Here is a 24,139-nt window from a genome sequence, read left to right as displayed (position 1 = left end):
ATTTTCCTTTGACCTTGCAGAGAAAACATTTGCTCAGTTTGGGAATCAAAACGGTTCCAGGTCGGTCTTCCTGTGCTGATCTATGTACGTGCTTGGCTAGTACATTGATGAACATTTAACATATATCTAAGACCTCAAAATTCCTATCACACTTGCACCCTATAGAGAGACCACCTCCCCACAGAGGCCCATTTGCCTCTTGCCCCCCCCCCCGTGTCACAATACCCCTCCCGGCTGCCGGGGCAACTGCATCACAAACCCCCTTTCCCCTCAGCCTCCCCGGCCGGCCATTAGCTCCTGCCGGCTGGACAGCTGCCCTGCCCTGTGCCCCTGGGCGTGGAGGCCGGTGGGGATGTGGGGCTCAGCCAGCCAGCTGCTGGCCCAGTCGCCTCTCCCATGGGGGAGTCCAGCTTGCACTGCCACCCGTCCCCCGAGGGATGCTGCCTGGAGCTCCATGAAACCATCGCCATTCTGGTCGCTTTGATCGTCCTGGTCCATCTGGCGCTGAAGTTGGCCGCAGCGGTGAGGGGGCCGTTGGCGTGCATCTGCGGGGAGGGAGGGTCTGGATTAGGCCCCTGAAGCGCTGGCGGGCAAGGGGACTGGAGGTCTTTGTGGAGCCACAAACCTGGTGGCGCTGTGATGCTCTGACCCTGAGAGTCAGCACTCTTCCCTACAAATCGGAAGTACCTGCAGGATGAGGCCCGTCGAGGACAGCATCCTGTTCCACACCCTCCCGCATTTATCTGATGAAAATAGGGGCGCCCTATTCCATTACTGAAAGGGACGCAGGTGGGGCTGTGGGTTAAACCACAGAGCCTAGGACTTGCCGATCAGAAGGTCGGCGGTTCGAATCCCCGCGACGGGGTGAGCTCTCGTTGCTCGGTCCCTGCTCCTGCCAACCTAGCAGTTCGAAAGCACATCAAAGTGCAAGTACAGTGGTGCCTCGCAAGACGAAATTAATTCGTTCTGCGAGTTTTCTCGTCTTGCGAATTTTTCGTCTTGCGAAGCACGGTTTCAAAAGAAGTTTTGGAAAAGCTTCAAAAATCACCAAAGTCTTCAAAAAACCTCAAAAAAGGCTACCACACCGCATGCAACTGAACCTCTTCAAGCAATGCACCCTGGGTATTAACGGTTTTAAGAAAAAGGAAACAAACTTGCATGACGTTTTCGTCTTGCAAAGCAAGCCCATAGGGAAATTCGTCTTGCGAAGCAACTCAAAAAACCAAAAACCCTTTCGTCTTGCGAGGCATTCGTCTTGCGAGGCATTCGTCTTGCGAGGTACCACTGTAGATAAATAGGTACCACTCTGGCGGGAAGGTAAACGGTGTTTCCGTGTGCTGCTCTGGTTCGCCAGAAGCGGCTTAGTCCTGCTGGCCACATGACCCGGAAGCTGTACGCTGGCTCCCTTGGCCAATAAAGCGAGATGAGCGCCGCAACCCCAGAGTCGGCCATGACTGGACCTAATGGTCAGGGGTCCCTTTCCCTTTAAGCTAACTAGTGCCCTTTATATGTCCAGCTATCCTTTTTCAACAACAAATTGTCACTGTTTTTGTGTGTGTTGAATATATGGTCATTTATGGACCTCATAGGTATCTCAAGCCATATATAGGCAACCTATATATAGAAAGGGGACGCGGGTGGCGCTGTGGGTAAAAGCCTCAGCGCCTAGGGCTTGCCGATCGAAAGGTCGGCGGTTCGAATCCCCGCGGCGGGGTGCGCTCCCGTTGCTCGGTCCCAGCGCCTGCCAACCTAGCAGTTCGAAAGCACCCCCGGGTGCAAGTAGATAAATAGGGACCGCTTACTAGCGGGAAGGTAAACGGCGTTTCCGTGTGCGGCTCTGGCTCGCCAGAGCAGCGATGTCACACTGGCCACGTGACCCGGAAGTGTCTTCGGACAGCGCTGGCCCCTGGCCTCTTGAGTGAGATGGGCGCACAACCCCAGAGTCTGTCAAGACTGGCCCGTACGGGCAGGGGTACCTTTACCTTTACCTTTTTATATATAGAAATGAGCAAACCAGTGATATTTTAGGGAGCAGGTTAGCAGGCGGGGAGCCTACACAACACAAGGTTTCGAATCCCGTTTTTTGTGCAATTCTGCATAGTCCGTTAATTTCGTCTGCCGTTCTTCTTTCACGACGAGTGATTTCTTACGAATTTCTAAAGTTTTCCCATTGAGCCAGTACATAGATGCATTTATCAGTGAATCGCTCCATTTGGAGTCTTGTCGTCTTTGCCTCCAGTGGTGGAGCTAGCTGCTCCTGAACCCGGCGCATTGGGGCGGTGCGATCCGCCCAGGGGGGATTTTGTCACCCCACTCCGGGATGGCACCCGGGTCGGACCGCCCCCACGACACCCCCCTTCGTACGCCCCTGCTCTCACCCCCTTCCAATTTCCCCGTAACATAACAAAACATCCATAAAATAATATTGGCTGCGGCCACCACGGTTGGAGGCGCGATGCTTCTGAACAGTGCAGGAGGGAGAGTTGTGTTCGAATCCTGCTTGTGGGTTCCCTCCCCAGGCCACTTTGAGACCAGGACGCTGGACTGGACTGGAAGGCATCCTTTTTGGCTTGATCCTGCCACAGCGCCCTGCTTAGATGCGCCAAACCCAGGCAATGTTTGAAAAGAACAGGCAGCTGCTGCTGATAAACAGCCTTGAAGAGCTTCTGCCAGCCAGAGTTGGCTGTATGGGGCTACATGGACCCGGCGGCTGGATTCAGGATATGGGAGCTGCAAGGCCAGGCCAGAGGCCTCAGCTGAGTCCCCGGGGGCCACCAGCCATTTGACTTGGCCCCCTATAATCCTCCACCTTCCTCTTCTCCCTCCAGGCCTGTTATTATTTCTGCTGCCTTCTTGGGACACTGATTGGAACGCTCTGCGCAAAGGGTGAGTTTATGCCTTTATGGGGACGTTTTATTCTCATTTACAGTGGTACCTCGGGTTACATACGCTTCAGGTTACATACGCTTCAGGTTACGGACTCGGCTAACCCAGAAATAGTGCTTCAGGTTAAGAACTTTGCTTCAGGATGAGAACAGAAACCGTGCGGCGGCAGCAGGAGACCCCTTTAGCTAAAGTGGTGCTTCAGGTTAAGAACAGTTTCAGGTTAAGAACGGACCTCCAGAATGAAATAAGTTCTTAACCCAAGGTACCACTGTACGAATGTTATAAGAAAAAACCTGCTCCTTTTCCCTTATGGGGAATCCTAGAGCCAGTATAGAGTCCTTAACTAGGTTCTCTATCGGTAGGAGAAAATAACAGAGGCCAACCAGAGAATATTGAGAAGCAAAGCGGCTAGTAAGCCTGATCTTTATTAAACTGTTGCAACAGGGTCCTAACTCCCCCCATGCAGGAGGCAGGAGGGACCCAGAACAATAGTGCGCAAGGCCTTATATAGACTCTTGAAATTGCCCACCCTGTAGCCGAAAACATCATGCATACATCGCAGAAGGAGGCATTCTACAGCAGAAATCCTGTCTGCCAGGGTACCTGATAATGGTCACTGATTGCTTTACCTGGGCAGCCTGGCCATTCTTTTGTGATGGTTAATACTTTAGTTCCTGAGTCCAGGCCACAGGCTCACCCTATTCATACACAAATGCACCCTTAAGACAGGATTTGCAAGCAAAAAGACAATGGGAAGGTTTTCCCCATTTTCCTCGCTTACTGCAGAGGAATATCTCAGGTCATTGAGAGAGTCAAAGTAGCTTCAGGATTGCTCTCCAGGTGGCGCTGTGGGTTAAACCACTGAGCCTAGGGCTTGCCGATCAGAAGGTCGGAGGTTCTAATCCCCGTGACGGGGTGAGCTCCCGTTGCTCGGTCCCTGCTCCTGCCAACCTAGCAATTCGAAAGCAGGTCAGAGTGCAAGTAGATAAATAGGCACCGCTCCGTCGGGAAGGTAAACGGTGTTTCCGTGTGCTGCTCTGGTTTGCCAGAAGCGGCTTAGTCATGCTGGCCACATGACCCGGAAGCTGTACGCCAGCTCCCTCGGCCAATAAAGCGAGATGAGCGCCGCAACCCCAGAGTCGGCCACGACTGGACCTAATGGTCAGGGGTCCCTTTACCTTTGCCTTTACTATCTCAGACACATGGTTTATATACTTATGTATGTGTTTACCTTGTACATTTGCGAACATTCAATTTATATCTGAGACCTTAGAATTCTTATAGCATGAAATTTGTACTCCAAACTTCATCCGTCGATCTCTGGGCGGTTCACAACACAAAATTGCAATATCAAAACCACGAAATAATAAAAATACGGACAGAAACAAACCAATACCCCCCCACCAAAAAAGGGCATGGAATGTCATCCGGTCTGAGAGGAAAGTTTTTGCCTGGTGCCTAAAGGTGTATAATGGAGGCATCAGGTGAGTCTCACCTGTGAGAGCATCCCACATGCCCTGTGTGAGACTCGAACCCACAACCCTGAATTTTAGAGTCTCTTGTTCTACCGACCGAGCCTTATCCCAGGCATGTAGATGTTGAATAGCAATGGGGATAAGATTAAACCCTGAGGAACCGCATACTTTCCCCCCCACAAACCTTTTGTTCGCTGCATTGGAACCCAATCGTCCTTTGGTTGCCGTTTTGAAAGATTATTGTCGCTAGCCGTAATATGACTGAAAAGTTTCCGCACTTGTCAGAAATTGATCTTTAAGTACACTTTGGAACTCCCCGCCACTTGACCTTAGTCAGGAACCATCGCTGTACTCCTTTTAGCTGCAAAATATTTTTGATCAGGCCGGTCTACGCAGACATTGAGAGGCTACAAGTCCTCAATTTATTTATTTTAGCTACCGTTGATTCTGGGATGCGGGTGGTGCTGTGGAGCCTAGGGCTTGCCGATCAGAAGGTCGGCGGTTCGAATCCCCATGACGGGGTGAGCTTCCGTTGCTCAGTCCCAGCTCCTGCCAACCTAGCAGTTCAAAAGCACATCAAAGTGCAAGTAGATAAATAGGTACCGCTCTGGCGGGAAGGTAAACGGCGTTTCCGTGCGCTGCTCTGCATGCTGGCCACATGACCCGGAAGCTGTACACCGGCTCCCTTGGCCAGTAAAGCAAGATGAGCGCCGCAACCCCAGAGTCAGCCACGACTGGACCTAATGGTTACCTTTACTTTACGGTTGATTCTAACCGACTTTCGGATATCTGTTTTCTAACCGGTAATGTTAACGGTTTGCTCTGTGTTTTCGTAAAACGCTTCGAGGTTTGTCCATTCTTCACAACCGAGCAGTACATAAATCTTACTGAAGTAAAATAAAGTTTTAAGAAGGAAGGCCAAGGCCAGTTCAGATAAAAAACAACAACAACGAAACATCATGAATGAAACTGATCATAAAGTACAGCTACTCGCAATGGGAATACATTGCTACTTTCGTAGAATCTTAAGAGTCGGAATGGGTTCCCAAGCGGTCATCTAGTCCAACCCCCTGAAGTGCAGGAATCACAGGTGAAGAATCGCTAGGAAGAGAGCCAGAGGCGGTTTAAGAGCAACAAATTTTGGCTGTACTGGGCACCAACCTGCAGGGGGCGCCACAACCGTGATGTAGATCGGAGATTCGAGGGACGGGCGGTGCAAAATTTTAGTGTTGCGCAAATGCTGCTAAAATTTGAGAGCCCAAAGTCCGCCACTGAGATGGGCACCCCACCTCTTTTTAAAAACCTGCAATGAAGGACAGTCCAGCTTCTGAGGTCATGGACTCATAGGTTTGCAGAATTGGAAGGGACCCACGGGGTCATCTAGTCCAGCCCCCTTTAATCCAGTCCAGCCCCCTTTAACGCACAAATCGCAGCTAAAGAATCCCTGACAGGCAATTGGCTACCATCTGCTCAAAAACCTCCAGCGAAGGAGAGTCAAAACACCCCTGATTCAACTACAGCGGAACCTTGGTTCTCAAACTTAATCCGTCCCAGAAGTCCGTTTGACTTCCGAAATGTTCGAAAACCAAGGCGCGGCTTCCAATTGGTGCAGGCGCCCCGGAAACAATAGCCGACAGCCGCATCGGACGTCCGGCTTCCGAAAGACGTTCGGAAACCGGAGCACTCACTTCTGGGTTTTCGTTCGGGAGCCGATTTGTTCGTCAACTATGCCGTTCGAGAACGAAGGATGCACTGTATAGGTCAGCAACCTTTTTCAGCCGTGGGCCGGTCCACTGTCCCACAGGCCTTGTGGGGGGCCGGACTATATTTTGGGGGGGAAATATGAACAAATTCCTATGCCCCACAAATAACCCAGAGATGCATTTGAAATAAAAGCACACATGGTTCCTGGACCGCTGGTTCCTGGACTGTCCGCGGGCCGGATTGAGAAGGCGATTGGGCTGGATCTGGCCCCCGGGCCTTAGTTTGCCTACCCATAGTATATAATAAACAAGCCCATTGACACAGCAGGACAGTTGTTCGCCATTATTCAAATGCAACATTTTAAGAGAGTTCAATCTTTGCCGCTGCGGCCCCTTTGCTTTCTCTTCCCAGAACCCGAGACGTCAAAGATGTGCGCCACCCCCAAGACGAGGAGAACCCAATCCCGGCGGCTGGCGGCGCAGTGGTCCGACCAGACCCTCCCTCGCCGACGCCGGCGAGAAAGCTCTTCGCCCCACCGCCGCTGCCTCCACTGCACCCTGGAGCCGCTGAAGGTCACCATGAACTTGCAGAACGAACCTTTTCCCTGCAGAGAGCACCAGCGCCTTGGCCGGCGCCCCTGCCCTGATTACCTGCCATGCCACGCTCTGCGGTGCTGCACCTGCGACTGTGACCCCCGGCAGCGCCCGCGCACATCCTCAGCACCCTCCCCTGTCACCCGCTGCCGGGACGTCGCCTGCGGCTCCTCCGACCCCATGCTGGCCTCGGGCAGCAGCAACGATCACCGGAACAGCATGGCGGTAAACCCCGATTACTTCTCGAGGTTGTCGGCGAACGATAACCAGTACCGCTCTGCACCGGAGGCCGAATACCCTGGGACGGCGGGCCGCAGGCCTACCAAAGTCTACATCTACCCGGTGCACCCCCAAACGCCGCCGGCGAGCCGGTCGGGCAGCCCTGAGAGAAGCTACCGGCGACGAGGGACCATTGTGACCACGCCGGAAGAGCAGCCGGTCGAGTATGAGCCTCGGGAATCCTCCCGGCGGAAATCGCGCGCCGAACCAGAGCACCTGCTCAACAGCCCGCTGTCGCCACCGGCAGCGCCCCGGTTCCACAGCATCGGTGGCGGGCCTTTGCCAGGGACGGCGCCGCCGGAGACCCCCAGTGCCAAACCGCGGTATTCCTGGCCTGAGCCGGCCGCCGTCTCAGACTGGGTGTACCGCCCAGTGAAACAGTAGCAGGGGCCCCATCCGAAATGGGAACCCGCAAGAGAGGAGGACGAGGACCTAGCCGCCCCAGCCTGAGTCACCTTTGGGTTGGGAAAGGAAATAAAAAGCAAAACCATCGACCGCACGTCCGTTCTGCGAAAGCGTTGTGTGTTGCGCAGCGATTCTGGCTTACGATTTGGCTTGGTTTGTGTTTAGGCCTGGGGTCCTGACAGGAGCAAGGCAGCAATGAACCATGTGAAATTAACTCTTAATTTGAAGAAACAGGATCTGGCCAGGGGTGCCAGGCCTAATGAGTACAGTGTTGTAAACAAAACCTGCCCTTCTTCCCTTATGGGGTATCCAAGAGCCCGTACAGAGTCCTTAAGTGGGTTCCCTATCGGTAGGAGAAAATAACAGAGGCCAACCAGAGAATATTGAGAAGCAAAGCGGCTAGTAAGCCTGATCTTTATTAATCTGTTGCAACAGGGTGCTCCCCTCACACGCAGGAAAGGAGGAGGACACAGAACCAAGGTGTGCCTGCCCTTATACAGTGGTACCTCGGGTTATATACACTTCAGGTTACGTACGCTTCAGGTTACAGACTCCGCTAACCCAGAAATAGTGCTTCAGGTTAAGAACTTTGCTTCAGGATGAGAACAGAAATTGTGCTCCGGCGGTGCAGAGGCAGCAGGAGGCCCAATTAGCTAAAGTGGTGCTTCAAGTTAAGGACAGTTTCAGGTTAAGTACGGACCTTTGGAACCAATTAAGTACTTAACCCGAGGTACCACTGTATACACATTTTAAATTGCCTTCCCTGGAGCTCAAGACCGCCCCTCCATACATCCTACATACATCACAGAAGGGGTGTATCCCAAGACACCCCCCACAAACATCATATTTACATCATAGAAAAGGCGGTCTACAACAGAAATCCGAGTGCCTTGTTTATCTCCTGTCTGCCAGGTTATCTGATAATGCCTTATCTGATTGCCTTTCCTGGTAGTCTGGCCATTCCTTTAAGATGGTGATTTCCCAATTCCTGAGACAATGGGAAGGTTCCCTCACCCCCTCCCTCCTTGCAGAGAAAGAAAACATTTGGTCAGCTTGGGAGTCAAAATGGTTTCAGAGCGGTCTTCCTGTGCTGCTCCAGACATGCGGTCCACATATATATATATATAAGACCTTAAATTTTTTATTACAATGTATTTATGTATGTGTGTTTTCCTTGTGCAATGATCGACATTTGTTTGATTTTTGAGACCTTAAGTAAAGGTAAAGGTACCCCTGCCCGTACGGGCCAGTCTTGCCAGACTCTAGGGTTGTGCGCCCATCTCACTCTATAGGCCGGGGGCCAGCGCTGTCCACAGACACTTCCGGGTCACGTGGCCAGCGTGACAAAGCTGCATCTGGTGAGCCAGCGCAGCACACGGAAACGTCGTTTACCTTCCCGCCGGTAAGCGGTCCCTATTTATCTACTTGCACCCGGGGGTGCTTTCGAACTGCTAGGTTGGCAGGCGCTGGGACCGAACGACGGGAGCGCACCCCGCCGCGGGGATTCGAACCGCCGACCATGCAATCGGCAAGTCCTAGGCGCTGAGGTTTTACCCACAACGCCACCCGCGTCCCACATATTATGTATGTGTGTTTTCCTTGTGCAATGACCGACATTTGTTCGATTTTTGAAACCTTAGAATTCCCATAACATGGGAGAGGATATATATCTCAGTACGTGAAGCAATTATTGTGGCTTTTGAGTGGGGAAAGGTTGAAAGTACAGTGGTACATTGGTTTTCAAAAGTCTTCATTGATGAACGCGCCTCAGAAATCGAATGGCTTCTGCTGAGTGTATGTTATTTTTCTCAATTTTCTCTATTAAATATGCAGACCGCTGTTTATGCCTTGGTTTCTGAACGTTTCAGAACAAAAACGGTCTTCTGGAACAGATTATGCTCAAAAACCAAGGTACTACAGTGGTACCTCAGGTTACATACGCTTCAGGTTACATACGCTTCAGGTTACAGACTCCGCTAACCCAGAAATAGTGCTTCAGGTTAAGAACTTTGCTTCAGGATGAGAACAGAAATCGTGCTCCGGCGGTGCAGCGGCAGCAGGAGGCCCCATTAGCTAAAGTGGTGCTTCAAGTGAAGAACAGTTTCAGGTTAAGAACAGACCTCCGGAACGAATTAAGTACTTAACCCGAGGTACCACTGTACTGTAGTACTGCTGCAGTTACAAGGCAGAAGGTGGCATCAAAGTTTTCGCTTAAGGCAGCCAAGTAACCTCACCTGGGAATGCAGGTATTTGCATCCATAGAATCACAGAATTGCAGAGTTGGAAAGGACCGCAAGGGCCAGGTGGGCAGGAGTCCCAAGGCAGGCATTTTGGAAACCCACTTTAAAAACTACAATTGCAGCTGGATGGAACCAAGAGAGAAAAAAAATAGACGTCTCAGGGCTGTTAGGACTGCACTGAATTAGCCCTGGATGTAGAAAATAGAGCCAAGACTTCGCTTTGGACAAAACTGCCCAAAGTGCCTTGGAGGACCTTTTGAGAGCGCGTTAAAAAGAAAAAGGTTGGGGGGAAATACTACGTTTCCCAGCATGCTTTGGGGCACGCCTGGAAGCGGGAGTCAGTGGGGAGAAACTACATTTCCCAGGGTGCTTAGGGGCTGAGATTCCCTGGCTGTGGGCGCGCCCTCCGCTTGGGCAGGTAAGTTGCAGGTGAGCGGGATGGGGCTTCCTGGATTTCCTCGGCGGAGCAGGTAGCAGCCGGAGGGGGGGAGAGGGAGGGAAGGGGAGGAGAGGAAAAGAAAAGGAGGAAGGAGGAAGAGAGGGAGGAGGAAGGAGCAGGGGTCGTTGCACCTGCCTTTTACCTGTGCGATGGTCCCCATCGCGCGCCCAGGTGCGCCGGCAGAGCCATTCCCCGCCCTTGCGCGTCCAGATCCGAGATATTTCCAGCGGAGTCTGGCCCCCGAGGGCGAGCGCGCCCACCTGAGCCGGCCCTCGGGTAGCTCCCACCCACCCACCTACCTACCTAGCCACCTGCCTGCCTGTCCTTTTGCTGGCAAGCAGCCCAGGGGTGGCACCGCCCGCCACCCCCCTCCTCCTCCTCCACCTGCGTCTCACCAGACGCGGAAAAGCACCTTTCCCCTCTCCTCCATCGCCGCCCAAAACGATCCGTGGGAAATGTAGTCTAACCAGGTGCTGCGAACTGTAGTTTGACCCCGGCTACAGTTCCGGGAGCAGCCTGGATAAAGCGCAGTTCCCGGGGTTCTTTCTTGAAGAAGGAATCGAAACGTTTGGCGCGATGTCGGAACAGGAGGGAAAGGTTCACTTTGAAGCCGGGCCAGAAAATAGCAAAGAGTCGGTGCCAATCAGGTATAGAAAAATGGGGAATTGTGGGCAGGAAGGTGGGAATAGCTAAATTAATGGTTCTTCTAATCCGAGTTAAAAACAATAGAGGAATGTAAAAGGGTAAAATTGATGGGAACTGCAGCCAGGCAGGTTATAGCGAGCAATTGGAAAAAATGCAGAAGAGATAGGGGTGAACCAGTGGAGGAAAAAACTGAATAATATTATAATTTTAGAATATCTAACTGTGAAGGTACACAGAATGAAAGGGTTTAAGGTCAGCGAGAAAGAGGAGGATCGGTTTTGGAATCATTTGGGTAGGTTTGAACAATGTGGGGCAATTAAAATGTTAAAAGTTGAATAAACCTTGTGGAGGGAGGAGGGTTAACGTATATAAAATTGTACATATGGTTGATTTGAATATGTTATTTTTGATTATGTATACCCAATGTATCAGCCGCCTGGGAGAAGTTTCAATGCTTGTGCTTGGTTGTTGGTTTAAAAATAAAAAATTTATTAAACATTAAAAAAAAAACCTAGTTGGTGCCAATCAGAGTCAAATGTTGGTGGGGTTTTGCCAGCCGTGAATTTATTTCTTAATATTTGTCAGAAACAGCCGCCGTGTGGCAGCCTAGTCCATGTGACTATTGCAATTGTAGCTCACCTCTTCCTTCCATGCGCTCAAGGTGGCCTGTACAGGATTCCTAATTTAATTCCCATAAGAACAGCAATCCTGCGAGGTAGGTTAGGCTTAAGGTCACCCCTGCAAGGTCAGCACCCAGTGAGTCTCCCGGCTGAGCAGGGATTGGAACCCGGGTCTCTCTCCCAGGTCCTAGTCCAACGCTCTAACCACTACACGGCACTGCCCACTTTTTGCATGCTTTAAACAAACCTAGAATGAGGTGAGGGTCTTTCCGCCTCCTCCTCCGCCAGTCTCTTTTAAAAAAATAAATAAATTGTATTAACATATAAAACACATACATATACATTTACACATTTACACAATGCATGTACATAACACACTACAGTGGTGCCTCGCAAGACGAAAATAATCCGTTCCGCGAGTCTCTTCGTCTAGCGGTTTTTTCGTCTTGCGAAGCAACCCTATTAGCGGCTTAGTGGATTAGCGCTATTAGCGGTTTAGCGGCTTAGCGGCTATTAAAGGCTTAGCGGCTAAGCGGCTTAGAAAAAGGGGGGGGGAGCGAAAAAAATCTCAAGACTCGCAAGACGTTTTCGTCTTGCGAAGCAAGCCCATAGGGAAAATCGTCTTGCGAAGCAACTCAAAAACGGAAAACCCTTTCGTCTAGCGGGTTTTTCGTCTTGCGAGGCATTCATCTTGCGGGGCACCACTGTACCTTATTTTCATAACATAAAACATACCTACATTATATAATACCTACCTATACTGTACGTATCAGCATATCTACCCTCCTACCCCACATGGACATCCACCAAGTTCTCATCCAACCTTGAAATTTCATTTCTCAAATCCTTTTTGTTTTATCTTTTGCCAAACTCTGATTAATTGGAAAATATTGCAGCCAATTGTTCAAATATTTTTTAACTTCCTTCTTTCAATTTAAGTTTATTGTTTTCTCAACGGGAGCAGAGGCTGCAGTAGCAGGATCCTACCTCCTTATCAAGTCGTTTTTCTCTTCCAGTGAAGGTCGCGAGGAGATCATCCCCCCTTTTCTCTCTCTCTCTCCTCCTCTCTCTGTTCATCCTGCTGGAAAGTTGGGGGATGGCATCCCTTTTCAGGGACCCCCCCAACCCCAAGCCGGCCCCTGCCAAGCCTCTCACAGACCTGGATTTCCGTTCCGGGGCACGCATCGAAGAGATCAACCAGCTCATCCAAGAATACGAGGCCAGGGACCCAGGTGTCCGGGACGCCCCGGAACTCCACCATGCAAAGGATAAGATTTTCTCCCTGCTGGGTGAGTGGCTGGAAGGGAAGGTGTTTGGGAGAGGGGGGACAGAGGGAGACGGTCAGCCTGGGAAGGGAGCCCGTGTTGGTAAACTCTGATCCTAAACTTCGGCTGCCTTGCGGGACATCTTCGGGAGAAGAAAAGGCTCGGGGTAAACTCTACACTAATAATAATAATAATAATAATAATAATAATAATAATAATAATAATAATAATATATTTATACCCCGCCCGTCTGGCTGGGTTTCTCCACCCACTCTGAACAGCTCCCAGCAGAACATTAATACAGTGGTACCTCGGGTTAAGAACTTAATTTGTTCTGGAGGTCCGTTCTTAACCTGAAACTGTTCTTAACCTGAAGCACCACTTTAGCTAATGGGGCCTCCCCCTTCTCATCCTGAAGCAAAGTTCTTAACCCGAGGTACTATTTCTGGGTTAGCGGAGTCTGTAACCTGAGGCGTCTGTAACCTGAAGCGTCTGTAACCCGAGGCACCACCGTAATAGTAATAAAAAAGGGATAAAGCATTAAAAATGTTCTTGATCAAGACTGCCCTCAGATGTCTTCTAAAAGTCAGGTAGCTGTTTATTTCCTTGACATCTGATGGAAGGGCGTTCCACAGGGCGGGCGCCACCACCGAGAAGGCCCTCTGCCTGGTTCCCTGTGACGTCACTTTCTCAGAGGGAGGGAACCGCTAGAAGGCCCTCGGAGCTGGACCTCAGTGTCCAGGCTGAGTGATGGGGGTGGAGGCGCTCCTTCAGGTCTACTGGGCCTTTGAGGCCGTTTAGGGCCGTTTAGGGCTTTCAAGGTCAGCACCAACACTTTGAATTGTGCTCGGAAGCATACTGGGAGCCAATACAGATCTCTCAGGACCAGTGTTATGTGGTCTCCCAGTTCCCCAGTCTAGCTGCCGCATTCTGGATTAATTGCATTTTCTGGGTCACCTTCAAAGGTAGCCCCACGTAGAGTGCATTGCTGTAGTCCAACCAGAGCATGCGCCACTCTGGTGAGACAGTCTGCGGGCAGAGAGGGTCTCATCCTGCGTACCGGATGAAGCTGGTAGTAGAGCTGGGATGGTTGGATGAGGCCTCGTACGCCTCCTTCCAGCAACTCCTGCAGCCAGGCTGGTGCCAAACATCTTGTTCTGCTTTCCTTTGGACCACATTAGCGAGACCGAGAGGAGGGTCTTGAAATTTGGGCAGCCTTGGACCCCCCCCCCCCACTGTCTAGAGTTGTGCCCCAGGGAAGTCACTTCGGAGCTGCTAACAAAACAGTTTGACTTCACCCCCGGAGGCGCACTCCATTGTTGATTTGACTTCCTCCCCAGTGGCGAACTCCATTGTCAGTTTGACTTCACCCCCAGAAGAGCACTCCATTGTCAGTTTGACTCCCCCCCCCGGAGGCACACTCCCTTGCCGGTTTGACTTCACCTCCGGAGGTACACTCCATTGTCTCTCGAGACAGACGGATGCCAACAGCAACAGCTGACCAGAACCTCCTTGGACACTATCCGTGGGGGTCTTTCCAGGCAGAGGGAGAACCATTTGCTAAGGGAGGGCTGGGCGAACCAGTCCCCCAAAATTAGGGGGTCAAACAGGGGTCTCAAGTCTCCTGTTTCTTTTTTCCTCCCACCAGGTCAGGTCCAGAAATCCGAGGGGAAGCTTCCTCCCATCAACCGCTACTTGATTCTCTCCGGCGGAGCCCAGCGGGGCACCATCCACGTCGATCCTGGCACCCTGTGCCCTCTTTCCGCCGGGGGCGACTACGACGCTGACTTCACCCTTCTGGTGCCCGTCCTGAACGCGGCCAGGGTCCCTGTCACCTTGGACATGAAGCAGACCCCCCCGGGCCACGCACAGATCAGCCTCCAGCCCTTCGGCCCCGAGACGCTGACCCGCTGGTCGGACTGTTGCTCGGGCGACAAGGCCCACCTGTCGGCCGAGCTGGTTTGCGAGTGGCTCTCGCGCTCCTTCCCCGCTGACGCGGACGTGCGGGTCGAGCGGCGCGGCTCCGTCACCTCCCTGATCGTCCGCGTCGGGCTTCGCCGCGTCCTCTACGACGTCCTCCCGGTTGTGGCCTTCAAGGGCTGGCCGGAAGTTGCCCAGTCGTGGTTGGCACAAGCCCATTTCTGGGACGGCAAAATGACGGACGAAGAAGCGGCCGGCAGCTTTTACCTCATACCGTCTGCGTCCTTCGGCGCCTGGCGCCTGGCCTTTTCGACAAGCGAGCTGCACCTCCGTCGGATCCTGCCCCCGCCCCTTCTCCGCGCCCTTCGGGCCGCCATGGCCATGCTGGGCTGCGACCTGCGCGGAGGCCTGGGGCCCTACCACCTCTTCACCTTGGCGTTGTGGTCGTGCGAGCGGCTGCCGTCCAGCTACCTCGGCCGGGACGAGAACGCGGCGCACGCCTTGCTGGGCCTCTTGGATGACCTCTCCGCCGGCTTGGCGCACCGGCGCCTCCCCAGCTACTTCCTGCCGCAGTGGAACCTTCTGGAAGGGCTCGCTCGGCCGGCCCTCGAGGGCCTGGCCCGGGAAGTTGCCTGGGTGAGGGCTGACCCGTGCCGGTTCCTCCGGCGAGCCGTTGAAGGTGCCAAGGAAGCCAAGCGGTTGGCCAAGGCCTTCAGGGAGCGGGGTGCGTCCCCCGCGGCGCCGTGACCCCTTCCACGGAACGGGCACTTTGGCTTCAGGTGCCAACGATGGCCAACGAGGGCCGCCTTTGCCCATTGGTGAAGCAATCATGGCTTCGCCCCAATGCAGCCTTTCTCAGCTTGTGGGTCCCCAGATTTTTGTTGGACTACGACTTCCATCATCCCTAGCTAGCAAGGGCTGAGCTCAGGGATGATGGGAGTTGTAGTCCACAGGGGACCCACAGGCTGAGAACCGCTGCCCCAAAGGATTCTGGGAGCTGTCCGCTATTAACAATGCTGAGGTTTGGGAGGGGACCCCCATAGCGCTACAATTGCCAGAGGGGATCATCAAACCGTCTCCCTTCTTTGGGAATCGTAGCTCCGGGGTGGGAATACAGGGGTCTCCAAGTAACTCTTCGAAACCCGTAACCAGTGCTTTTTTTCTGTTTAGGGGTCCCCTCCTTTTGACTCCAGAAAACCACCATTTTTATCGTTCAAATCAGGGGAAATAAATACAGTAAATGGACAGCAACGGAACAGACGATTCACCGTGCTGGATTCACAAAATGTTTAGGGGTATGCGTACCCCCAGAAAAAAAGCTCCCAGAATTCCCAAAACCACGGCAGTTTCAATGTGGCCAAGGAGAAGTTCCCGAATTCTCTTACCATTACCTCATTGCACCATACCTTTAATACAGGATCATACCTCTTTAAACAGCCATGGCTCCCCCGCCGAAGAATCCCGGAAACTATAGTTTGCTAAATTTGCTGAGTGTTGTCTGAAGATTCCTCCCTAATTCCTCTCGGCTATTTAACAATCAATACCTCTTCCGGGGAACTCTGGGACTTATAGCTCTGTGACGGGAATACAGGGGTCTCCTCACAACTCTCGGCGCCCTTAACAAACTACAACTCCCAGGATTCTGGTTGGAGGTGGGCGGAGCCAGGACGGTTAAGGCGGGATAAGAGAGCTCGGAAGACAACGGCACAGACGGGGCCCTAAACGAAACTGGACGGCTGAATTATCGCAACCTCTCCTGCCCACCCTTTCCCCACGTCTGTGGGGTCCTGAACTACAACTCCCACACCCTCCGAGCCCTGGCAAGCGCGCCCAGTGCTCGGGGATGACGGGAGCCGTATGCCTGGCGTGCTAAGGGTCCCCCAGATTAAGCGGAAGGGTGCAAACCATTGCAATGGGGGGCAGGAATCTAATGGGGTAGAGCCATAGGATCAGGGAGACAGGACTTTGCACCCCACAACCTTCAATTGTGCCTTAAACCAATGTCAAAAACTGATGCGATGCGCCTGGGACGCTCCTCTTGCTTTTGGGTATGCAACTTCGGGCTGCTGTTCTACCGGTGTAGCGTCTTGCCAAAGAGAGAGGCCACAGGGCGACTCAGTGGGGCTGTCTAAAAAAATTTTAGACAGATTTTTAGATGGATTTCTTATATGGGATGGAGGGGGACGCTGCCATTCGACTGTTGACGCCCCCAACTTCTGCCTAAGCACTAAAAAAATTAACAAATCAACTCCCGTTTCTTTGGGGTTGGGTAAAGCCTTGGGTAGGAGACCCTCACCTTCGATGATTTCCATCAAACAGCCTCCCCGGCCCACAACCTGGCGACCTCTGGGTGTGATTTGGACTACAATTCCCATCAGCCTCCGCTGGCGCAGGAGGATGGGGCTGGTGGCTAATGGGAACCGTAGTCCAAAATGCGATTGCCGCAGGGATAGCGACGTGGTGCCTGGGCTTGCACCCGCCTTGACCAGCATGCCCAGTGGTCAGGGACTATGAGAGTTATAGGGCAGCCCTGGCCAGCCAGGTGCAAATTCATCTGCTTTGGACTACAATTCCCATCAGCCTCCGCTGGCGCAGGAGGCTGGTGCTGGTGGCTTATGGGAACTGTAGTCCAAAACAGATTGATTTGCCCCCGGCTGGCCAAGGCTGCCCTATAACTCTCATAATCCCTGACCGTTGGGCATGCTGGTCAAGGCGGGTGCGAGTTAGGAGCTCAGGAACCATGTCGCTATCCTTGCGGCAATCGTATTTTTGCAGAAGGGTCGTTTGCAGGCGGTCAATTTATTAGTTATGTTTACTAACTCCAAGGAATCTACTCTTGAGTAAAACAACTGAACAACCCTGTTTAACTGAATGCCAAACACGGGTATTCATAGGCCAAACCTTTCGGTCAGATTTGGTGCCGACATCTTGAAATCGTAGATCTAAAATCGATATCGAAGGACGATAATGAGATTTTTCGTAAAAAGTGGAATGCGCTTCATAGGCCTTGGGAGAAATTGTGTCTTATATTCGGCAGCGATCTTTGTACGCGAGGTGAATAATATGCAATAAAGGACGACTAACGTTGCCATTTGAGCAGGGCAAAAGAGTCTGGTCTGTGTCGGGTAGAAATGGCTGTATCAGCTTCCGCCAACCTGTTTGGCACTACAATTCCCACAATCTGCACCCAGCCAGATGGGAGTTGTAGGCCTGTAGCCTTATTAGACTTTACCGATTGGTTGGGTGAGCGTTGCTCCCGGACGGGAGGAAGGAAGTCAAATGACACCGAGGTTTGGTTCAGAGAAAGAGTTTATTCTGCTCTCTGGATAGCAGAAGGTACTTGCATAGTCAGTTCACAGCAAGAGCACTTAAAGAGCGGTTAGGTAAAGGTAAAGGTACCCCTGCCCGTACGGGCCAGTCTTGCCAGACTCTAGGGTTGTGCGCCCATCTTACTTAAGAGGCCAGGGGCCAGCGCTGTCCGGAGACACTTCCGGGTCACGTGGCCAGCGTGACAAGCTGCATCTGGCGAGCCAGCGCAGCACACAGAACGCCGTTTACCTTCCTGCTAGTAAGCGGTCCCTATTTATCTACTTGCACCCGGAGGTGCTTTCGAACTGCTAGGTTGGCAGGCGCTGGGACCGAGCAGCGGGAGCTCACCCCGCTGCGGGGATTCGAACCGCCGACCTTTCGATCGGCAAGCCCTAGGCGCTGAGGCTTTTACCCACAGCGCCACCCTCGTCCCAAAGAGCGGTTACCCACAGCTTATATACCCTTTCTGGTCCCCTTGCCAGGAATCCAGCCACGTCAGCTTATACACGTAAGTTGACATCCATGACCATAAACAGATGTTCCTGCTCCTGTACTCTTGACCATAAAAGGATGTTCCTGTTCCTGTATTCATTATCTTGGGGTAAGAAGGTCACCAACTCTAAGAGCACTCCTGGCGCCGTTCCCAGGGGGCTGACAAGGTCTGTGCGTCAGTGTGGTCAGAATGTAAGATAAGACCCAGATGTGCCATCCCTGCTCCACTTTGGAACTGACAAGGCCATTCATTAGGCGCCACGGACTGATAAAGGAGAGAGCTTTGTTTATACAGCTGGGTTCCTGTTATACATTTGCTCAAGAGCTCAAGTTAATGGTTTTTAGCTAATGCACCCTTGGAGAAGGGAAAATGGGGATTTGGGGGCCCGTTTCAGACTGACTGCGCAGTCAGATTTGGGGGTTTGGGAAACCCATTCCTTCAGACCCGAACAGCTGGAGGACTCCAGGTTGAGTTCCCTTTTTTATTTTTATTTTTGGACAACCAAGTCTTCAATATACACAGAGGCGTTTGAACTTTCTGCTCTTCGCCCTACCGAATCCTTGATTTACAAAAGAGGGGTTGCCAACTGACTGTGGCTGTGACTGCTCCTGTGCTTTCGGCAGCAGTCCAATGGGGAGATACGAGCAGCTAATGTTTTCTCTGGATGGAGAAAAGGGCGTGATTGCTGGGCTAACCTGTGCAGATCCCACTGCGCTTTGCAGGCACAGTAACAGATGCTAACTGGAAAGTTGGCCACCCTGAGCCAAAAAAGCCTGCTCCTCTCTCTCATTCCACGCCAAATCACCTGTTGCCGTGTGCTTTGTTTTTTAATTGAATAATCAATAAAACTTAATTTTTAAAATATATCAGATGACATTGTAACCTAAGAGGGTACAATTTTAACTATTCTCACGAATGTGTGAGTTATTTCAGGCTCAGTGAGACCTTAAACCTGTACAAATAATAATAAAATTTTGGGGGTGAAAATTTGACATCAAAATCAATTTATTTTATAACCACAAAAAACACCCTCCTTATTTTTAAAACATAACAAGTACGTGGTTAGCCCATTCTACAAAAAAATACTATGATACATGTGATAGTTGTGGTTTGCGCTCTATGGCTTATTGAACCTAACGGGAATAAAATGACAAAAATTCACTTTGAATGGCCGGTGACCCTTTTCTGCGGCACTTAATACCATTTGTATACCTTCTTTTGAAAGAGACCACAATTAGCTTTATTTTGATACCCGAATAAGCCCAAATGGTTGAAAAATAAGCGAAATAGGTCCCCCCTCCCAAAAAAACTGGTGCAGAAATCGGAGTTAGCCAAAATCGCTCGAAAATCAGAATTTTAAAAAAATTCTCCTGCACCCGGTTTTGGACCAAAAAATCTAAAAAAATTAATTTGAGGTTATCTCATCTGCACATAATTTTTTTTTGGAAGAAAATCTGAGTTGTGAGAGCATGATCCAGTATTAAAATCAGGTGATTTGGCGTGGAATGACCCCCTCCACATTTTCGCCTCCAGGTAACTGAAAACGGCTGCATGCACACACTGCAACCCCCTAGGGCAGATTTTCCCCAACCTGGCCCCCTCCAAATGTCCTGGCATGCTGGCAGGCGCTCATGGGAGTTGTAGTCCAGCGCCCAGGTCCATGCTGCAGAAAGCAGCCCTTAGCATCCAATGAGGGTTTGCTGGTGTGTTTTCTAGGCTTAGGGACGCGGGTGGCGCTGTGGGTAAAAGCCTCAGCGCCTAGGGCTTGCCGATCGAAAGGTCGGCGGTTTCGAATCCCCACGGCGGGGTGCGCTCCCGTTGCTCAGTCCCAGCGCCTGCCAACCTAGCAGTTCGAAAGCACCCCCAGGTGCAAGTAGATAAATAGGGACCTCTTACTAGCGGGAAGGTAAACGGCGTTTCCGTGTGCGGCTCTGGCTCGCCAGATGCAGCTTTGTCACACTGGCCACGTGACCCGGAAGTGTCTCCGGACAGCGCTGGCCCCCGGCCTCTTGAGTGAGATGGGCGCACAACCCCAGAGTCTGTCAAGACTGGCCCGTACGGGCAGGGGTACCTTTACCTTTTTACCTTTCTAGGCTTGCCTGCAGAGGGCGCCAGAGGATTGCTTTTATAAACCCATTTTTTTTCCCAACCAGCCTTGTGACAAATCAAATTATTCTTGCAAGGAGGGCAGTGGTGGAGAGGAGATAAGAGCTGCCTAATAATAATAATAATAATAATAATAATAATAATAATAAAATAATTTTTATTTATACCCCGGCCATGTTGTTGTTGTTGTTGAGTCGTTTAGTCGTGTCCGCCTCTACGTGACCCCCTGGACCAGAGCACGCCAGGCCCTCCTGTCTTCCACTGCCTCCCGCAGTTTGGTCAAACTCATGCTGGTCACTTCGAGAACACTGTCCCACCATCTCGTCCTCCGTCGTCCCCTTCTCCTTGCGCCCTCCATCTTTCCCAACATCAGGGTCTTTCCCAGAGAGTCTTCTCTTCTCATGAGGTGGCCAAAGTCTTGGAGCCTCAGCTTCAGGATCTGTCCTTCCAGTGAGCACTCAGGGCTGATTTCCTTCAGAATGGAGAGGTTGGATCTTCTTGCAGTCCATGGGACTCTCCAGAGTCTCCTCCAGCACCAGAATTCAAAAGCATCCATTCTTCGGCCATCAGCCTTCTTTATCGTCCAGCTCTCACTTCCATACATCACTACAGTGGTACCTCAGGTTAAGTATTTAATTCGTTCCGGAGGTCTGTTCTTAACCTGAAGCACCACTTTAGCTAATGAGGCCTCCTGCTGCTGCCGCACCGCCAGAGCACGATTTCTGTTCTTATCCTGAAGCAAAGTTCTTAACCCGAGGTACTATTTCTGGGTTAGCGGAGTGTGTAACCTGAAGCGTATGTAACCTGAGGTACCACTGTACTGGGAAAACCATAGCTTTAAATGCCGGCTATTGGGAAACACTGGCCTGCGAGCGCTCCAGTTGGAGAACAGCCTTGACCAAAGGTGTCATGGGCTTTGAAGACACTCGAACTCAGGACGCGAGGGAGAAACGTGCTAAGAGGAAGGCACGCTTGGCAAACTCACACCGTGATCAACTCCCGCCCGGAAACCTATGTCCCCACTGTGGGAGGACGTGTGGATCCAGAATTGGCCTCCACAATCACTTATGGACTCGCTGTTAAAACTGTGTTTATGGAAGACAATCTTACTCGGCTACGAGGGATCGCCAAAGAAGATGGTTTGGCTCTTGAGCTGCTCGTTTCAAATCTAGCCCGCCTGGCGGAGCCAGAATGAAACTTTCTAAGCCTTCAGAGGTTTACAATGAGGCAGGTGTAGAGCTGGGAGTTTTGGAAGCTGCCGGGAGCCTGCCTGGATTATGAAAATGCAATCCTCTGTCAGAAAGTCCTTCCTTTCCAAAATGGGGAGAGGGGTGGGCAGGAAAGAGCAAAGCCCTATTTGCATATGCAAATGGAGAAATCAGGCATCTCTATCAAAGAAAGCAGGTTGGAGCAAAGATCTCAGGGCCTTCATCTCATCCCTGCCCACCCACCTCGAAAAGTGATTGCCTGCGGGGCACCCAGAGGTTAAGCGAGGATCTGTTTGCGGGCTGTTAGAAACAAAAACCTGCCCTTATTTCCTTATGGGGAACACAAGAGCCCTTATATGATTTGATTCCCTCCCTCTCTTTCTTTTTTCTTTTCCTTTCTCCTCCTGCGATGAGGCTGCATTTTAATATTTTAATGTTTCAATATTTTAATCTTGTTTTTAAGTTGTATTCATTCAACTTGTTTTTATTAGTGCTTGTAAGCCGCTCTGAGCCCGGCCTTGGCTGGGGAGGGCGGGGTATAAATAAAAATTATTATTATTATTATTAATTATTATTATTATTATTAAGTCCTTTGTAGGTTCTCCATTGGCGGGGAAAATAACAGAGGCCAACCAGATAATATTGAGAAGCAAAGCAGCTCGTAAGCCTGATCTTTATTAATCTGTTGCAACAGGGTGCTCCCCTCACACACAGGAAAGGAGGAGGACCCAAAACCAAGGTGTGCCTGCCCTTATATAGACACTTTAAATTGTCTGCCCTGGAGTCCAAGACCACCCCCAGACACATCATATCTACATCACAGAAAAGGCGGTCTACAACAGAAATCTGAGTGCCTTGTTTACCTCCTGTCCGGCTGGTTACCTGTTAATGCTCACTTGACTGGATACCCTGGGGAGCCTGGCCAGTCTTTTGTAATGATAAATACTTAGTTCCTGAGCCAGATCACAGGCTCACACCCTATTCAAACACAGACATACCCTTAAGACAGGATTTGTGAAGGAAAAGACAATGGGGAGGCTTTTCCATTTTCCTTTGACCTTGCAGAGAAATCATTTGGTCAGTTTGGGAGTCAAAATGGTTTCATGGCTGCTCTCCTGTGCAGCTTCAGACATGTGGCCTATATATCTATGTACGTGGATGTGGGTGGCGCTGTGGGTTAAACCACAGAGCCTAGGACTTGCCGATCACAAGGTTGGTGGTTTGAATCCCCGCGACGGGGTGAGCTCCCGTTGCTCGGTCCCAGCTCCTGCCAACCTAGCAGTTCGAAAGCATGTCAAAGTGCAAGCAGATAAAGAGGTACCACTCCGGCGGGAAGGTAAACGGCGTTTCCGTGTGCTGCTCTGGTTCACCAGAAGCGGCTTTGTCATGCTGGCCACATGACCCGGAAGCTGTACGCCGGCTCCCTCGGCCAGTAAAGCGAGATGAGCGCCGCAACCCCAGAGTCGGCCACGACTGGACCTAATGGTCAGGGGTCCCTTTACCTTTTTATTATATACATAAGACCTTAATTTATTTATTTCAGGGCGCAGTTTGTCCCTCCCCAGGGGAGAAGCTGCTGCAGGCGAAAATTCCCCCTCCTGCAAAGTCTTGCCTCTGCTCGCCCTCCCCGGCTGCAAAACGTGGGTGTGAGAGGGGGGGAGTTGTAGGCCCTGCCTCGCTTGCCCTTCTGGCCTTGCCTCCGTCTTCCGGGCGACTCTCAAATCCCTCATGTCAGCGCTAATCTTTAAAGCCCCCTTTCTGGCACCCTTCCCGAAAAAGAGAGAGAGTTTTGACCCCGGGAGGCCAATCGAAATCCGGGCGAGCCGAGATGTCCTGGCTTTCGGAAGAGGGAAAAGTGGGAAATTAAAACACAACAACCAATTGCAGCTTAACGGGGCTGGTTATGAAATTGACTGGGGCCAGACAGATGGTGGCAAGCGGCAAGGGGAGTCCTTAATAAGTATCGCCGGGGAAAAAGAGGACACAAGATTTGCATGTGCCGATGGCTTTGGTTGTTTGTTTCTCGCTAGGATTTAAGAACAGAGCCGGCTGGATCAGGCCTAAGGGGGTCCATCGAGTCCTGCATTCTGTTTTCACAGGGGGGGGGGGGACCGGATTTAACCACCCCCCCCATGGGAAAGCTGCAAGCACAGGAGCGCTCTCACCTCCTGTGGCTTCTGGCGACCGGTATCCAGTGTTGTTGTTGTATTTGAGGTTGAATCCTGACAAGACAGAAGTACTGTTTTTTGGGTGACAGGAGGCGGGCAGGTGTGGGGGACTCCCTGGTCCTGAATGGGGCAACTGTGCCCCCGAAGGACCAGGTGCGCAGCCTGGGAGTCATTTTGGACTCACAGCTGTCTATGGAGGTGCATGTCAATTCTGTGTCCAGGGCAGCTGTCTCCCAGCTCCCTCTGGTACGCAGGATGAGACCTTCCCTGCAGAATGCGGCAGCTAGACTGGGGACTGGGGGCGGCCGCCGAGACCACATAACACTGGTCTTGAAAGATCTACGTTGGCTCCCAGTATGTTTCCAAGCACAATTCACAAGTGTT

The 24,139-nt window shown here is 51.6% G+C and overlaps 2 protein-coding genes across 4 annotated transcripts; both read left to right on the top strand.

Moving 5' to 3' along the window:
• Nucleotides 1-260: 260 nt before the first annotated feature.
• Nucleotides 261-7,452, top strand: LOC114582613 (uncharacterized). Its single transcript, XM_028703773.2, has 3 exons — nt 261-522; nt 2,829-2,886; nt 6,477-7,452. The coding sequence occupies exons 1-3, from the start codon at nt 397-399 to the stop codon at nt 7,319-7,321; spliced, it is 1,029 nt and encodes a 342-aa protein (XP_028559606.2). The 5' UTR covers nt 261-396; the 3' UTR covers nt 7,322-7,452.
• Nucleotides 7,453-9,914: 2,462 nt separating this feature from the next.
• TMEM102 (transmembrane protein 102) lies at nt 9,915-17,567 on the top strand. 3 transcript variants are annotated; one of them, XM_028703424.2, is made up of 3 exons: nt 9,915-10,000; nt 12,308-12,575; nt 14,200-17,567. In XM_028703424.2, the coding sequence occupies exons 2-3, from the start codon at nt 12,383-12,385 to the stop codon at nt 15,216-15,218; spliced, it is 1,212 nt and encodes a 403-aa protein (XP_028559257.2). In that variant the 5' UTR covers nt 9,915-10,000; nt 12,308-12,382; the 3' UTR covers nt 15,219-17,567. The 3 variants fall into 3 exon arrangements, with proteins under 3 accessions (XP_028559257.2, XP_077772925.1, XP_028559258.2); XM_077916799.1 differs by lacking the exon at nt 9,915-10,000 and adding an exon at nt 10,012-10,052; XM_028703425.2 differs by lacking the exon at nt 9,915-10,000 and adding an exon at nt 10,101-10,668.
• Nucleotides 17,568-24,139: the final 6,572 nt, after the last annotated feature.

The sequence above is a fragment of the Podarcis muralis genome, chromosome 13, assembly GCF_964188315.1.
Source record: "Podarcis muralis chromosome 13, rPodMur119.hap1.1, whole genome shotgun sequence".
Lineage (NCBI taxonomy): Eukaryota > Metazoa > Chordata > Lepidosauria > Squamata > Lacertidae > Podarcis > Podarcis muralis.
The sequence above is the reverse complement of the archived record's forward strand: the minus strand, read 5'-3'. Positions and strand labels throughout refer to the sequence as shown.

Coding starts and splice junctions, on each gene's coding strand:
- LOC114582613 (XM_028703773.2), top strand. CDS start 397: ATGGGGGAGTCCAGCTTGCACTGCCACCCGTCCCCCGAGGGATGCTGC. Junction 523..2,828: donor CGCTGAAGTTGGCCGCAGCG/GTGAGGGGGCCG, acceptor TTCTCCCTCCAG/GCCTGTTATTATTTCTGCTG. Junction 2,887..6,476: donor TGGAACGCTCTGCGCAAAGG/GTGAGTTTATGC, acceptor TTCTCTTCCCAG/AACCCGAGACGTCAAAGATG.
- TMEM102 (XM_028703424.2), top strand. CDS start 12,383: ATGGCATCCCTTTTCAGGGACCCCCCCAACCCCAAGCCGGCCCCTGCC. Junction 12,576..14,199: donor TAAGATTTTCTCCCTGCTGG/GTGAGTGGCTGG, acceptor TCCTCCCACCAG/GTCAGGTCCAGAAATCCGAG.